Source organism: Mustelus asterias, chromosome 2, assembly GCF_964213995.1.
Source record: "Mustelus asterias chromosome 2, sMusAst1.hap1.1, whole genome shotgun sequence".
Lineage (NCBI taxonomy): Eukaryota > Metazoa > Chordata > Chondrichthyes > Carcharhiniformes > Triakidae > Mustelus > Mustelus asterias.
Genome location: NC_135802.1, coordinates 77,291,239 through 77,309,391, shown reverse-complemented (window position 1 = coordinate 77,309,391; position 18,153 = coordinate 77,291,239). Strand labels below are relative to the sequence as shown.

The 18,153-nt window shown below is 40.6% G+C and overlaps 1 protein-coding gene across 1 annotated transcript in view; it reads left to right on the top strand.

Moving 5' to 3' along the window:
- elp2 (elongator acetyltransferase complex subunit 2) overlaps positions 1-18,153 on the top strand; it is a 138,040-nt gene that overhangs the window by 18,208 nt on the left and 101,679 nt on the right. The window contains exons 5-9 of the mRNA XM_078237588.1: positions 2,791-2,868; positions 5,233-5,297; positions 15,096-15,162; positions 15,437-15,580; positions 17,959-18,054. Of these exons, the coding sequence (XP_078093714.1) occupies positions 2,791-2,868; positions 5,233-5,297; positions 15,096-15,162; positions 15,437-15,580; positions 17,959-18,054 (450 nt within the window). The remainder of the gene's footprint in view (positions 1-2,790; positions 2,869-5,232; positions 5,298-15,095; positions 15,163-15,436; positions 15,581-17,958; positions 18,055-18,153) is intronic.

Below are 18,153 nucleotides of genomic sequence, written 5' to 3'. Positions count from 1 at the left end.
GCTCTGGAACCATTGTACATATTGTGGGAGTTGGCATAGGGGTGGCGGGAGTGGAAATACACAATGGGAAATCATTAACCAAAATAATTCCTGGTCCCAATCAGAAGGCAGCGCCCTTTTTCAGAAATACACTTGATTAACCTTTTCCTACTATGCTCTTAATCTCTGAACATTACTTTTGACATCTATTTCAGCATTTCCTCCTTTTTACTAATAACTGCACATTTTGGTTTATCGTTTTCTGTTTTCCAATTCAGACTTGGTCTCTGTAAATATTTTGTCACTTTCAGTCCAAAAATGTGCCAGTTAGGTGGATTGGACATGCTAAATTATCCCTTAGTGTCAGGGGGAGAAGCTAGGGGAAATGCATGGGTTATGGGGAGGGGGCCAGTGGGATGGGCCGAATGGCCTCCTTCTGTACTGTATGATTCTATGAAGATTTCCCACATTTTACTGAATTCTGGTCAACTGTTTCCCGGCTTCTTGGTTAATCATTGCCTTTTTCAGACATGCGACTTTTGACTTTACAGTTATTTGTTTTTGCTAATGTCTTCCCCATCTTGACTGAATTGTTGCTCAGTGCCAACAACAAGCTTGACATTAAGAAAAACAAAAACAATGGGATGGATTTTGGTGGCAAAAGAACCAAACGTGTTGCTGATCTGTAAGAAAGCTGTCTTCAAAGATTTAACATCTGATTTCCTTTTTACTGATGTCAGTTTGAACCCGGCAGCAAGTCAAGGAGATCTCTAGGCATCCAGTAGCAGTTATATTGTTAAGAAGGATAAGCAGCCAATTGCATTGAAATATTCTCATAGACAGCAAGCTAGGAAGTATAAATTACTGAATCGTGTCACTTTTTAATTTTGATTTTTGAAAAATTTGTTTTGTGAAAGATTAAAATGGGGCTTAAAATCGCACGAAGAATCTTGTAAGCAATTTTGAAAGCACAGACACAGGAGTATAAATGGGAAGGTGAGGTGTAGTTGTTCAAATTTCCATTGAGTTTCATTAGAGCAGTGTTAGAGGCTGAGGACAGAGATGTCATAATGGAAGTTGGGCAGAGAATTTCGACGACAAATGACCGGGAACTTGGGTGTCTCACTTACAGACTGCAGTGTTCACCAAAACGATCAGTCACTATGTTCCCAATGTAGAGGAGACTGCATCAGGAGCAGTGAATGCTGAAGACTAAATTCAAAGAAGTACAAATAAATGAGAAGTTGGCTGCAATGATGTGTCAACACATTGGATCAAGTTCAGTTATGATGAATGGTCATTTACTTGAAACACCTCTTCTCTCTTCACAGATATTGCCTGATCCAGTAATTTCTGTTTTACTTCAGATTTCCAGCATCTGCATTATTTTTCTTTTTTCCTCTGAAGTGATAATGGGTTAGGCTGTTTCGGAGTGCAGTTCTTCAGAGTTCAAATCCTCACTGGTTTCCTGCTTAGTTTTGACCTTCAGCAGTTTAATCACATTTTAGTTGATTGCCAGTGAGCAGTAGGTGTGCTCAGTATAGGCAAGGGCACTTAATACAAAATTCCTAGTTTGTCTCAATCTCTGACTGCTCAGTTGTGTGTAGTTAATGTTCTGTTTAAAACTTTTGCCATCTCCATTGAATTGAATTTTCTGTTCATTTTTGAACCTTCTACATAGAGGCCAATTTGGAGTCTAAGCTATTGTAACCAATCTGTCTTCATAGCTTAAAAACCCTCCAGCCCAGGTAATGTCCTGGTGAATTTTTGATTTGGTTCCTCCTGTGGCCAAGAGGTATAGGTCACTGAACTGGTAAACCACAATCCTAGAGCAATGCTCTGGGATTCCAGCTTCAAATCTCACCGTGATAGATAGTTAAATTTGAATTCAGAAATAAACCTAAGCTATTGTCTTTCTAAATTGTCTAATAAAGTGACTTGCAGTGAATTTGTTTGTAAGTTTGAAAAATAAATTCATTTTCTCCCAATATCTTCTGTGATCTCTGCTAAGCAACTCAGTAGTGCAACTGAGATTTTTAGTCTAATTTAATAATAGCATTTTGATTTAAATTTAAATTTCAAATTTTACAGAAGTCCAAATTCTGAATGCAAATTTCCAAGGTTGAAACAGTTGAAGGAATGTCGGATCAAAAATAATGTAAAAATAAAGTACTTCCCTGAGATGCAGTGATTAATATATGAGGATTTTGGAACAGAATCCCCTGGGAAATCATATTGTGCACTGCGTTGTAGCAATTCCATTTTATTCTGTCTCTGTTGAGATCCCAGAAGTGAGGAATGTTTCTTGTTAACTCTGAGCTTGCTATGTTCAGTTAGATAAGCCAGAATATTGAGTTTCTTGTGATACTGATGAATTAATTTTTACACTAAGATAAAAGTAAAATACTGCAGATGCTGGGATCTGAAACAAAACAGCTCTGACGAAGGGCTGTCTAGAGTCAAAACGTTGGCTCTAATCTCTCTCCACAGATGCTGTCAGACCTGCTGAGATTTTCCAGCATTTTCTGTTTTTGTTGTAATTAATTTTTACAAATAGCTTTAACAGCTGGATGGTAATTCTGACAGAATGAAATAGTCGTCTTGTTTTTGTAAGCTTGGTCAGTTTAGAGAATGACAATTTATAAATAATTACCTTGCATAATAGTTTGTAGATTAACTTGCACCATTCATTCAATTTGGACATAGTTGACTGCCATTACATGTTTGTGTAGCATTTTTTGTGTTCTTTACTTGTCAGGTATTTCAATTCTCAGAATGCAAAACTAAATTTCACAATTTGTTTGTGACTAGGTGAATGCGTACAAACATTGTCATTTGGAAATGGTTTTATGATGGATGTTGCATTAACCCGATTGCCAGAGAGTGATGGTAAGTGCTGACAAATTGGAATTTTAGTTGTTCTTTCATAGATTACTAGCAGGTTCCCCCATGGCATTGCTTATGGTGAGTTAGAAGATGCATTCTAAAAGAGTGTTGGTTTTGTGTAAACAAAATTTTTAAAAAAACTGCATTATACTAGGTGCAATTATGAAAATGTTAATGAAACACGGCAGGATTTTTAAAAGGAAGAGTGGACAAATGAATCTGCAATGAACTGGGCTTTAAATTGGAAATGGAGGCGAGTTAAGTAATTTGATAAGTTGTGGAAAAGGTAGAATTGGATATTTAAATAGATTGTGAAGAATCAAGATTATTTGGGTACTTAAATCTGAAAGATGTGGAAAAAGAGAATTTGTGCACTAAGTCTAAAGGCAAAATAGGGAAGGAAAAACAGAGAATAGACTGTGTTTTTAAAAAACAAGCATTCCTGCTGTGATTACTGTCACTGTCCCACAGGCGTGGCTAATAAAACCTTTTTCTTTTGCTCAGTTTTTGGTCTGTATGTGCAGATGATATATGCTGTTCATCCTCTCCCCGTCCCCTCTCAGGATTCTGCATTGCCATGAAGCTTCACCTGTCACAGTCACTGGTAAAATATATAAATGTCTAAAATGCAAGTGGTCCTTGCAGTTTGAGAAACTAAGTGACAGACTATTGACTGAGATAACGGGAAGCCTGAGGGAAGCGGACACAAGTTTGGGCAGAACTGAGTAAGAAATGATGAGCTTCAGGCACAGTGGGAATGGTGATGAAGCTGAGTGAGAATGAGGCTAGACATGTTGGAGACAACAGCTCTTAACTAGACCATGGCGTGGTAGCTGATTGCTAAGGGAGGAGGAGGCTCGTATGTATTGGGAGAAGGAAAAGTATGGAGAAAATTTTTTTTTAAAGCCTTTTTCGCTTGAACAATTGCAGGACGGGTAAAAGGACAAATTCTTGCCCAAAGAAAACAAAACAAAAAGTTGAGTGGGCTTGAGCAACTTATCCACAGCACCACCAGAAGTCCTGTTTACAACATGACAGGCCAATTGCAACATTATGCGGGAATTTCTACAGTACATGTTTACATAGCAATTTAACAATATAAGTATTGATCTAAAAATATTACTGAAATATCATCACACAGGAAGAGGAATGTTGACTGGGAGGTTTGAGCAGTCCAGTTACCATTATCTGTATATAGACGTATCTTCTAATAAAGATCGCACATTATTGTTAACCAACCAGGGTCATATGATTGGTAGTTTTGCCAAGATTAGAAGGACATAACAGGCTGGTAGCCACAACATTATTATTTAGGAATGAAAAGGCAAAAATCCTTTTTGAGGTGATTGGGAATCAGATTGATTTCACTTTCCATTTTGTAATGATGAGGTGGAGATGCTGGTGTTAGACTGGGGTGGGCACAGTAAGAAGTCTCAACAAGTTTATTTGGAATCATGAGCTTTTGGATAATAATGATTATCTTGCAATTGAGTCATTGTCTATATGTGCCATGTCTGTGAAAACTACCTCTCCACTTACCAGATGAAGGAGCAGCACTCCGAAAGCTCGTGATTCCAAATAAAACTGTTGGACTTTAACCTGATGTGGAGATGCCGGCGTTGGACTGGGGTAAACACAGTAAGAGTTTTAACAACACCAGGTTAAAGCCCAACAGGTTTATTTGGTAGCAAATGCCATTAGCTTTCGGAGCCCTGCTCCTTTGTCAGATGGCGTGGATATCTCACATTAAGTTGATCTTTCTCTACACCCTAGCTATGACTGTAACACTACATTCTGCACTCTCTCGTTTCCTTCTCTATGAACGGTATGCTTTGTCTGTTTAGCGCACGAGAAACAATATTTTTCACTGTATGGTGATACATGTGACAGAATAGAGTGCAGAATGTAGTGTTACAGTCATAGCTAGGGTGTAGAGAAAGATCAATTTAATGCGAGATATCCACTCCATCTGACGAAGGAGCAGGGCTCCGAAAGCTAATGGCATTTGCTACCAAATAAACCTGTTGGACTTTAACCTGGTGTTGTTAAAACTCTTACGGACTTTAACCTGCCATTTTGTAATGGACAAATTTTAAGTTGAAATTTATTGATTTGAAACATAAAAGTTTTCCCTCCTCCTAAAGAAGGAAAATGTGTTTGAATATGTGACTGCTAGATGGTTCTTTTGGCTTGTGTTTAAATTAGCAGTAAAAATAGAGGGTTAAAAGATCAGTGATCTATTTTAATTGAAAATGCTAACTGGCTTTCTTTTGTAAGTACATATCAATAAATGTGCCAAAGGATAATGGTACATTGTTTTGCATTGTATAATTCTGTCCATCTCACTGATAAATTGTCTGATTCTAGCTGTAATTCTGGCTTGTGGCGGCGATGAAGGCAAAGTTTATTTGTTTGTCCGAGAAAATCAACAAGTAAGTTGATATAACTTAAGAAATTTGTGTTTATGGAAATATTTCATTCAAAACAATGGCAGTTATAATTTATTTTGAAATCTGAACATTTTCTTCTTTGAGTTAATTTGTCACTTGTAAATGAAAAATTAGTGATCTTGCTTTCTTGGGTGTGAAAACAGAGCAACTTTAGTGTTTTTGAGAGCTTAAAAAACATTTGTCGAGTCGCTTTGGAACTGAACATATGTGAAATACAAAGAGCTTCAACAACTTTGAAATGAACTCTTATTCATTCCTTTGCCCACTCAGTTTGTCTATGTTTTCCCTCTGCATCACCATCTGGCCTGATTATTTAGAACAATGTCTTGTTCACCTTTTAATCACTTTGAAATTCATCCCAGGCTAAGAGAACCATTTATGTTCTTTCTCTGCCAAAAAGATTTTGAGTGATTTCAACCCACTTGCCAGAGGATAATAGTTTTCAGTGCAGAATTGTCCAGATTTTGCCTTAATTTCACATAAATTGCGTAATGGGTGGTTGGCTGGAGAATTAGAAATATCGCAGTTAGAAACATAGAAAAACTACAGCACAAAACAGGCCCTTTGGCCCCACAAGTTGTGCCGAACATATCCCTACCATTTGGGTTGATTGGCCAGGTTAAAAGAATTGCCCCTTGGAGTCCTGGGATGCGTAGGTTGGAGGGATTAGCGGGTAAAATATGTGGGGGTGGGGCCTGGGTGGGATTGTGGTCGGTGCAGACTCGATGGGCCGAATGGCCTCCTTCTGCACTGTAGGGTTTCTATGATTTCTATGATTTAGGCCTACCTATAACCCTCCATCCTATTAAGTCCCATGTACTCATCCAGGAGTCTCTTAAAAGACCCTATTGAGTTTGCCTCCACCACCACTGACGTCAGCCGATTCCACTCGCCCACCCCCCTCTGTGAAAAACTTCCCCCTAACATCTCCCCTGTACCTACCCCCATCACCTTAAACCTGTGTCCTCTCGTAGCAGCCATTTCCACCCTGGGAAAAAGCCTCTGAGAGTCCACCCGATCTATGCCCCTCAACATCTTATATACCTCTATTAGGTCTCCTCTCATCCTACGTCTCTCCAAGGAGAAAAGACCGAGCTCCCTCAGCCTATCCTCATAAGGCATGCCACTCAATCCAGGCAACATCCTTGTAAATCTCCTCTGCACCCTTTCAATCTTTTCCACATCCTTCCTGTAATGAGGCGACCAGAACTGAGCACAGTACTCCAAGTGGGGTCTGACGAGGATCTTATATAGCTGCATCATTATCCCCGGACTCCTAAACTCAATCCCTCGATTGATAAAGGCCAGCACACCATATGCCTTCTTAACCACCTCCTCCACCTGCGGGGCCGATTTTAGAGTCCTATGGACCCGGACCCCAAGGTCCTTCTGATCCTCTACAGTACTAAGAGTCCTTCCCTTTATATTGTACTCCTTCATCCCATTTGACCTGCCAAAATGGACCACTACGCATTTATCTGGGTTGAAGTCCATCTGCCACTTCTCCGCCCAGTCTTGCATCCTATCTATGTCCTTCTGTAACTTCTGAGATCCCTCCAGACTACAAGTGAGAGATTGAATAGGTTGGGACTTTATTCCCTGGAGCGTAGAAGATTGAGGGGAGATTTGATAGAGGTGTATAAGATTTTGATGGGTATAGATAGAGTGAATGCAAGCAGGCTTTTTCCGCTGAGGCTAGGGGAGAAAAAAACCAGAGGGCATGGGTTAAGGGTGAAAGGAGAAAAGTTTAAAGGGAATATTAGGGGGGGCTTCTTCACGCAGAGAGTGGTAGGAGTGTGGAATGAGCTGCCGGATAAAGTGGTAAATGCTTTTAACATTTAAGAAAAACTTGGACGGGTTCATGGATGAGAGGGGTGTGGAGGGATATGGTCCAAGTGCAGGTCAGTGGGACTAGGCATAAAATGGTTCGGCACAGACAAGAAGGGCCAAAAGGCCTGTTTCTGAGCTGTAATTTTCTATGGTTCTATCCACAACCCCACCAACTTTCGTGTCCTCGGCAAACTTACCAACCCATCCCTCCACTTCCTCATCCAGGTCATTTATGAAAATGACAAACAGTAAGGATCCCAGAACAGATCCCTGGGGCACACCACTGGTGACCGATCTCCATTTAGAAAAAGATCCATCTATACCCACACTCTGCCTCCTTTGGGCAAGCCAGTTCTGGATCCACAGGGCAGCAGCCCCTTGGATCCCATGCCCTCTCACTTTTTCTAGAAGCCTTGCATGGGGGACCTTATCGAACGCCTTGCTAAAATCCATATAAACTACATCTACCGCTTTCCCTTCGTCAATGTGTTTAGTCACATTTTCGAAGAACTCCACCAGGCTCGTAAGGCACGATCTGCCTTTGACAAAGCCATGCTGAGTTAGCTAACTTTAAGGTATATTGTTGAGCAGCATGGTGGAAGATTTATCCTTAAACCTGTGCTCTGCCTGACCTGTTGAGGCAGGCTGCCTGTTAGCAGAAATTCTTCATGGTTGCCATTGTAGCAAAAGGTTAAGAGTACAGTGACAATAACTCAGTTTATGGCTTGTGCTTGATTGGTTTATTGCAGTGACTGACTTGGTCCTTTGTTTAAATGACATATAAATAATACAGCCTGCATTAGGGTTAGGGTTAAGGTTAATTCGGGATTGTTTTCTGGTACTTTCTAGCAATCCATTTCAAATGAGTTTTCAGATAGGATTGGGCACAAATGTCCTGGGCTCTAGCCCCCTTTGAGAACACTCTTTGGTGTCAGAATTTCAGCTTCTGGTGGGTAATTACTCTGCCCCTCAGGACCCTCTGCAAATGTCTCCGACTTTCAACAATTCCGTGGTACTTATCTGGATCCAGGAAATTTGACATTTGGGTAACTGACCACTCCAAGCACCCCGACACCCGACTGCCGCACCTGACCTGACCTGACCTGACCTGACTATCCCCCCTACCTGACCTGACTTCCTTTCTGAACCAAACTGACTATCTTTCTAGATTGGCCCAATTCCATCACTCCACTGATTACCCAACTAACCCCTTTGACCCACCTGCTGCCTCATCGAGCAATCCACCTACCCATCTCTACTGACCTACCTCCTATCTCCCTCATCTACTCTCTCCACATAACTCACCCATCTTACCCATTCAATTGTTCATCCACACAACCATTCAATAATATGGCACTTAATCTGAACATAGGGCAGCTGGTGTCTTGTCACACAGCCCTCCTGCCCCCTCCTCCAACCACCCTCCCAATTTTACTTTGCTTTGTTTCAGCTTTCCAAAAGAAGCTGCTGTCTGCATTTCTGGAAAATCTGGGCCCAGATGGTCCTGGAAGAAATGTGGTGCAGCATGAGATTGGGGGAATATTTGAGCAGTGAGGAATCTAATGATGAATGCTGATCTTTGCAACATCCAGGCCAAGATGTAGGTTTAACACATGGCTAAAGCTGTAACATTTGGTGTATGTCAGCTAAGAATCTCTTCAGCCTTTGCTGTTGTGTCTCGCGTATAGTAAAGTACTTATCCTATTTCTGAGACCGTCACGTTTTCATTCTCTGCCCTTCAAATTTCCAAAATGTCTGTTTTTTAAAAATTGTATATGAGAGACAAGGTTAAGCAGTGTGCAAGAACAGAGGGATCTTGGGGTCCGGGTTCATAGGACGCTCAAAGCAGCGTCGCAGGTAGAGGCTGTGGTTAAGAAGGCGTATGGAATATTGGCCTTCATCAATAGAGGAATTGAGTTTAGAAATCGGGAGATAATGCTGCAGCTGTATAGGACCCTGGTCAGACCCCACCTGGAGTACTGTGCCCAGTTCTGGTCGCCTCATTACAGAAAGGATGTGGAAGCCATAGAACGGGTGCAGAGGAGATTTACGAGGATGTTGCCGGGATTAAGTGGTATGCCTTATGAGGATAGGTTGAGAGAGCTAGGTCTATTCTCCTTGGAGAGGCGAAGGATGAGAGGTGACCTGATAGAGGTGTATAAGACGTTGAGAGGTATTGATAGAGTGGATTCTCAGAGGCATTTACCCAGGGCTGAAATGGTTGTCACGAGAGGCCACAGGTTTAGGGTGCTGGGGAGTAGGTATAGAGGAGATGTTAGGGGTAAGTTTTTCACTCAGAGGGTGGTGGGTGCATGGAATCGGCTGCCAGTAGTGGTGGTGGAAGCGGATTCGATTGAGTCTTTTAAGAGACTTTTGGATAGGTTCATGGAGGTTAGTAAGACAGAGGGTTATAGATGAGCCTAGAAAGTAAGGAAATTGTTTGGCGCAACTTGTGGGCCAAAGGGCCTGTTTGTGCTGTAGCTTTTCTATGTTCTAAGATTTCCCTTTCTCACATTTGCTCTACCATTAAAAATGTTAAAGAGAACTATGTTGAAATAGAATGTTTTCAGCACAGAAGGAGTCCATTCAGCCTGCTGTGTCCATGCCAGCTCTCTGAAAGGTCAATTTAAATAGCCCTACAGGTTTTTTTCCCCTTTAGATACTTATGCTGTTTCCTTTTTTAAACCGTGATTGAAATTTTCTTTCTATTTCATTTTGCTCTCCATCCTTCTTTATTCAAGGGTACTCTGCCTTTTGCTGTCCTACCTTTCCTCCTCGTGGGAATGTACTTCAACTGTACCTCATCTCTCTTTTAAAGTCAGCCCATGATTTGATTACAGCTTTGCCTGTCAATCTTTGATTTCAATTTACCCAGGACAGAATCATTATCAACACACTGAAAATGGTCCTCCTCCAATTCAGTATTTTTACTTTAGGTTGCTTCTTGTCCTTTTCCATCGGTTATCTAAACCTTGTAACACAATGATTACTGTTTCCAAAATGTCCCTCTACAAACATTTGATCCAATTGATCCAGCTCATTCTCTAGAACCAGATATAACAATACTTCCTTCCTTGTCAGGCTGGAAATGTCTGTATCACTCAATCCAAGCAGGGTCTATTGTTGGCCTGTTCGATTGGTTATGAACATCCATCTCGCACCAAGTTATTGCAAGACCCAAAAGTCCAAGAGGAAGATTATCAATGTCTCAGTCCTACCTGACTGAAGAGAGGAATTCCAAGTGCAACTCACAATCAGTCAGGAAAATATGCACACATCCAACTCGATTTTAGAACATTGTCATCGACCAGTTTGATGGAAATGATGCTGAATCATGTGACCTCCCACAACAAAAATGAGCAGCCTTCATTGCCTTGCAGAACAATCCAAGGTCAAGAAGGCAGGATTCCAAACGTTCAAGGCTAATGGCCCAAAGACAAATCCAGAAGATATAGGACATGCGATCATGATAACACGCAAAGCTTCTTTGAAGACACTTCGAGCCATCAGTAGACCATGTTCAAATGTACAAAATTCCCTCCGCTCATAGCGTTGTGTTTCTGTTCTTAAGGATGACAACTCTATCCATCAACGTGGAAAGAATATTTTCAACATCTGCACAAATGTGAATCCATAATGTCAGCTTCAGGCTATCCCCTAGTACACTTTGGTGGAATCCATGGGTGAACCACCATCAATTGAAGAGTTGCAACAAGCACTAAATGGGTGAAAAACAACAAAACCCTGAGCCCAGATGGTGTTCCAGTCAAGTTTCTCCAGCTGAGGTTTCCAAAGATGGTGGGTTTTTGCTCACATCAAGACTTCATGCACTCATTCTGTGGATTTGGGAGAAAAAAAAACAATGACGCCCCACACCACAACTTTAGGAATGGGACAGTTGAAAATGTTTTCAACAAGGGAAATAAATCATGCTGTGAAAACTATTGAGGTGATTCTCTCTTGCAAAGAAAATCCTGACACGTGATCTTCTGAATTGCCTACTTCCTGTGGCTGAGGAAAGGCTCCCAGAGACACAGTATAGCTTTAGATCTTCCAGAGGAACTTCTGAGAAATACAAGAAAAATATCAAGTACAACACAAGGAACTCTTCATTCTTTGACCTGACCAAAGCATTTAACTCAGTAAATCGCGAGGCTCTGTGGATTGTGTTCCAAAGATTTGAATGTTCAAGAAACTTGTTCAAAATCCTGCAGTGCCTCAAGATGATTTGACTGCAGTTATCTAGAGTGGGAGATATGAAATATACTCCTTCAAAATCCAAACTGGGATCAACAATCTACCTGACAATGGCTATTCACCTCATGAAAGATCAACTGCCCACTGCTACAAATATTAAATGCCACCTAGATGGAGAGCTCTTTAACCTTGTATGCCTCCACACCAAAAGTAAACTGACCACCAAGTCATAAATGATCTACTGTTTGCGGATGACTTCGGATTGACCACTGCACACCAGATGTGCAAGCCACACTCGATCTCCACTTCTGCTGATGAGAAACTCTGCTTATCCTTGAATGTTGGCAAATACCATGGCAGGCACCACTCCTAAAAGGCCACCATTGATGAGGAGATATGATACTAAATTGGCCACCCCAGTCCTGCCTTCTACAAACTGCTGCTGTGAGTGTTTGACAATGGCGATTTTCACAAGTGAACAGAAGCTCTAGTGTACAAAGCAGTCGTCATCACCATAATCCTGTAATGCAGTAAGATCTGGGTTGTATATTTGTGACACACAGCTTTAGAGAAATTCCTTGATATGTCACAGTTGTGGCATTAATGACTGGAAGGAGCTTACTACTGGACACGATCAATAAAAATTATGAAACTTATCCATCAAGCTTCATCATGCTTTGACTCACAACATCTAAGCCATGAGACAGAGGAGCAGTTGAGAAAGAACAAAAAGGAAGCAAATCCTGAACTCTCATCTCACTACCTCGTAAGTCATCTTGTCCCATTTGTGCAAAGATCTGTGGGTTAAGAATTAGCCTGCTTAGTCGCGTAAAGACCCATGGCAGAATCTCAACCCTGAGAAGACATCATCCTCAAATAGAGGGACAGCCACTGCCACCAATGGACCACAATCTCTGGCTGTTAAAACCATAGGAAATAGGAACAAGAGAAGGCCATTTGTCCCCTTGAGCCTGCTCAGCTATTCAATAGAATGATGGCTGATCCACCACCCTCCTCTCCTCAAAATGTCATTAAGTCATGGAGGTTTACAGCACCGAGAGGCCCTTTGGTCCATCACGCCCACACCTGCTATCAAGCACCTATCCCAATCCCATTTTCCAGCACTTGGCTCGTAGCCTTGTATGCTATGGCATTTCAAGTGCTCATCTAAATACTTCTTAAATGTTGACTGTTCCCTCCTCTACCACCTTTTCAGGCAGTAAGTTCCAGATACCCACTATCAGGAAAGCAATTTTCCTCGCATCTCCTAAACATAATCTCTTTTAACTTAAAACTGTGACCCCTGGTTATTGACCCTTCTGTTAAGGAGAAAACTTCCTTCTTATCCACCCTATCTACGTCCCTCATAATTTTATACACCTCAATCAGGTCCCCCCACCCCGCCACCTTTGCTCCAAGGAAAACAACCCCAGCCTATCCAGTCTCCTTGATCGCTGAAACGCTCCAACCCAGACAAGATCTTGATGAATCTCCTCTGCATGTTCTCTAGTGCAATCACTTCCTTCCTATAGTGTGGCGATCAGAACTGCACACAGTAATCCAGTGTGACCAAACCAGCGTTTTATACAGCTTCATCATATATTCAATGTCTTGGTTAATAAAGGCAAATATCCCATGTGCCGTAACCATCTTATTAGGAATACAGGAATGAGAGAACGAGATAGAGAATCTGGTGAACTGGTGCAACGACAATAATCTCTCCCTCAATGTCAACAAAACAAAGGAGATAGTCATCGACTTCAAGAAACATCAGGAGGACGTGCTGCTGTCTACATCAATGGGAACGAAGTGGAAATGGTCGAGAGCTTCATATTTCTAGGTATCCAGATCGCCAACAACCTGTCCTGGTCCCTCCACACTGACGCTATGGTTAAGATTCCCACCAACGCCTCTACTTTCTCAGGAGGCTAAGGAAATCTGGCATGTCCACTTCGACTCTCACCAACAGTTACAGATACACCATAGAAAGCATCCTTTCTGGTTGTATCACAGCTTGGAATGGCTCCTGCTCTGTCCAAGACCGCAAGAAACTACAAAGGGTTGTGAACGAAGCCTAGTCCATCATGCAAACCAGCCTCTTATCCATTGATACTATCTACACTTCCCGCTGTCTTGGAAAAGCAGCCAGCATAATCAAGGGCCCCATGCACCCCGGACATTCTCTCTTCCACCTTCTTCAGTTGGGAAAAAGATACAAAAGTCTGAGGACACGCACCAACCGACTCAAGAACAGCTTCTTCCCTGGCTGCCATTAGACTTTTGAATGGACCTCCCTTGCATTAAGTTGATCTTTCTCTATACCCGAGCTATGACTATAACATTACACTCTGCACTCTCTCCTTCTCTATGTACGGTTTGCTTTGTATAGTGCACAAGAAACGGTACTTTTCACTGTATATTAATACATGTGACAATAAATCAAATCTATCTGTCCTGCTGTCTTCATCGATCTATGGACATGCAAACCAAGGTCTCTCTGATCCACTATGCTTCCTAGGGTCCGACTATAATCGCTTGCCTTGTTAGTCCTCCCAAAATGCATCATCTCACACTTTTCAGGATTAAATTCCGCTTGCCAGTGTTCTGCCCATCTGACCGGCCAGTCTATATCATCCTGTAATCCAAGGCTTTGCTCCTCACCATTTACCACACCACCAGTTTTTCTGTCATCTGTGAATGCTCCACAGTGACACCCTGGACACTGGTATCACAGAATCAGCATGCCATCATCGAATCAGGTCTTAGACAGTGGACTGAATTGTATTGTTAGTATCCTTTATTTAATTTTTATCTCTCTAGATCTGTTTAATTAAGTGTGATCATACTGTAAAATATGATAAATTGAAGTTTTGAATTGTATCAAATTGGCTCACTTTACTTTTATACTCATTAAGCTTGCATTTTAGGCTGACTATATGATTACCTTCAGACTTACCCTTACATGTCTCCTTTGGCACTGATGTCATTGGGCAACTTTTTTCACCTGTCTGATTCATGAACTCAAAGAGAGCACTGCTCTGATCCTGTGAGGCCTCGCTTTTTATACTACTCTCCACCTGGCTTCACCCTCTCTGACTGCTCTGCTTTCAGGCTTGCCCTCTCTGACCACTCCACAACTGGCTTCGCTCTTTACACGGTTCTGTTTCTAGTGTCATCTTCTCTGAGTGCTCTACACCTAACCTCGATCGTCACACCACTCTACTCCCAGTCCAGCCCTCTGACTGCTCCACACCCGGCTTCACTCTTTAGACTGCTCCACTCCCACCCTCTCTGACCGCATTACTCCCAGCCTCAATCTTTACATGGCTCTGCTCTCCGCCTCTGCCTCTCTGACCTTTCCCCCCAAGCCTTGCACCTTACACTGCTCCACTCTTGGCCTTGGCCTTTGTGACTATTCCATTCCCAGTCTTGGCCTCTGTGACCTTTTAAATCATTTTGGAACATTAAAACAGCTAAAATTGAAATGAAACATTTTGATTTAGTCTGACAGTCTGTTAAAGGCATATCTTTCAGTTTTAATTCTGTTGAGAGTTTTGTGATCTAATAATTGAAATCTGTTATAGAGAATATCTGTTTATAGAAAGATGGAGAAAAGCTGACAATATCCTGCCCACGTATGGAATGTGGTTCTATTTGTTTAAAATAATTGCCATCCATACACTGATCATTTGTTGTATATTTGAAAACTGGGATAATTGGTTAGCGATATGGTGAAAAATACGTTTATTGCAGTTTCAGAAAATTCAAGTACTTGTGGGTCATGAAGACTGGATTCGAGGGGTTGAATGGGCTCGATGTGGTAAGTAATTTGAGAGGTTATTCAACACCATCATTTGTTCTAGCGTTGTTATTTCGGAACTTGTGATTCGAAGTAACGATGGCGCAGTATATTAATTTAATGTTAATTGACCATTAATTTGATTTTCTTTGAGCTAAAACGTATTCTGGATTGTTTTACTTAATTCAAGCTATAGAATACATCATGTTCTTGTGATGTAACATGACATTTTTTCTTTGGAGCTTTGGAAATGTAATTAGTAACTATGCACCATTTTTGTTTTGTACTCCGATAGATGGAAACCTTTTATTAGCAAGCTGTTCACAAGATTGTCTGATACGCATATGGAGGATATTTATAAGGACAGAATCTGCTTTCAAGCAGTGTGATGAAGATATTATTAAATTGAAGGAAGACTTATTTTGTGTTCAGAATGACAGTGAGTCTTAAAGTTCAAAATAATTTTTTTCCAAAAAAACGAAGTGAAGCAGGTAGGATCGTTCCTGTTATGTAATAAATGTTCTGATATTTCTTAACATTACCTACACTGAAAGGTGCCTTCCTGACTGAATATATTTTTAGTTAAATTTTACACAAATTAAATTCAGTATCTACTGGCCTTCTGCTCAGTGTCTCTAAACAGGAGTGGGAATGAAGTGCAGAAACTTCGAGGAAGATGAATGTTTTTTATTCTGAAGCTAAGTACTTTTAGTTTTCCTTATAAATAAAGATTTCAGCAATTAACTATTTACTTTTTTACCAAGCAAGTGAAAGAATTGGATATTGGGGTTGTAAAAGTCACCAGGCATTATTTCTTGGGATGCTTTTCAGTGCTATCAGTCATGGCAATGTTTTTTTTTAAACAACATTTTTATCTGGTGTAGATTACTTTTCTAATAATTCCTTCATTTGAGTTCTATGAAGGGCTGGAATCAAATACATGGATTTTGATCTGATGAGTATTTGGGGGTTTTCAATTTAATAACACACTTGCCTCTTTTAATATTACACCACAAAATACAAGTCCGACTGTTAGTAAATTATACTTGGACTAAACCTAGTTCTTTCTTTGGGGAATCATAAACCAAAATTACCAAATGAAAAAAGTTACCAACAAGATTTCACATTTTTGTAACTTTTACTTTAACAGAAATCAGAACCAATGCAAATTAAACTTGAATTAGCAGGCAAATAATATTTCAAATAAAAAGTTAAGTTTCACTTTAAATGGACTTTTCAACAAGGATGCGTCTTATACAACTGTAAGCACCCGCATCACTCCATGCAAACATTGTGGCATCATGTTCCGAAGTTCTCTAACTTGGCCTTTGGTACATAGGATCACTCACTTTCCCACTGAATTAATTCAGCCTCCAAGGTGCATTCGCCAGCAACTGTACTCCATTTGAGGTCCCGGGGGAAGATCGTCACCTGAACAGCACACTTCTTCAGAACCTCCTTAACCAGATTCAAGGCAGCCTTGATGACACGGATTCCCTGGAGATCCCTTTAAAGGTTCTGGTTAGCTCTAGCAAAACTGAAGCCACAGCAGTAAAATTGTCCAATTCACAATCCCTGTTCTACCCTGTTGCAACTCTCTTTGGCCTGCAGCTCTCTTTTGTGTCTGGCCATACAGTATCTGTATGTTAACTTCCTTTGTGTTGGCATTGCTTCCAAGTCCAGGGTGCCAGGCCACATGGACCACAAGTGATCCTTTTACAGTTATTGAAAACTCTTAAAAGTTCTTTCAAACGTTCTTGAAACTAATTACAGATTCCACAAACATTTTAAAGAAATTACAGGTTTTCCTTACTGTGCTGCTTTGGGTCAAAGGTCATCACCATAGACCAACAGCAAAATAAATGCTTCTAATTTGGAACTAAATTAACAGCCTCGCTTAGATTGGTCATGATGTGACTTGTGTGAAAGTGGGAATACAAAAGCAAAATACTGCAGATGTTGGAAGTCTAAAATCAAAACAGAAAATGATGGAAATACTCAGTCGGTCTGGCAGTATCCGTGGAGAAAGAAACACAGTTAACATTTCATGTCTGTGACCTTTGAACAGAATGTGGGAATGTTGCCTTGGTGGATTGGGAGTACTCTCTGGAGTAAGGCACGTTGTTGAGGTGATTAAAAAGAGTTTTTATTGAGCGTGTGTTTGCTGACACCTGGTGCTTGAAATTGAAAGTTCAACTTGCGCTGATTAATACAAAAATCCTAAACTTTTCATTAGTATAATATTATTGCAGATAATTAAAAGTTTATTGCACGTTTCATGTTTTATTTTCAACAACTTTATTTATAGTAACTGATTCTATTCCATTTCTCTGGAAATTGTGTTCCCATTACAGAGTTTCCAAGACTGGCTGAATAAAGTACAAGGTGGAGGGTTGCCATGAATTATAAAATGATAGTCCCTTGTCACCAAACAAACATGTACTTTTAGTTCAAAGTTCGATACAATTTCAAGGAGTTATGAGGGTCCAGATCAGAGTAGTGGGGCTGATGGGTTCTACATAATCAATACTTTGCACGCGGATTCTTGCAATCATACACTAGAATATAAACAAGCATTTTTTAAAAAGTATTTTCAGATATCTCATTAGGGCAAATTGTGCATGCAACAAAAAACCTCAAAGATACAATTTTTAAAATATGTAGATATCTGGCAGCTTATTATTTTTGACTTATAAAAATGTGTTTGTTCTGATTCTTAATTTTATGCAGATTCAAGTGTTCAAACTATTAGCTAGTGGGGTGACTCTATCATTGTTCCTTTCAATTAAGTAATTGATTTTTTTTCTTTCCCCTTAGAGGGAGTGGTGACATACGCAGTAACTTTGGAAACTGTGCTGGCTGGTCATGAAAACTGGGTTTATGGATTACATTGGCAGCCTCCCTTTTATAAAGGTAAGATACTGTGAATGCTTGAGAGAAAGTTTAGAGTCCCAGCTTAAAGAGAAAAAACCCTTTACAACGCACATCCAATCACCTACTTGCTCATCTAAT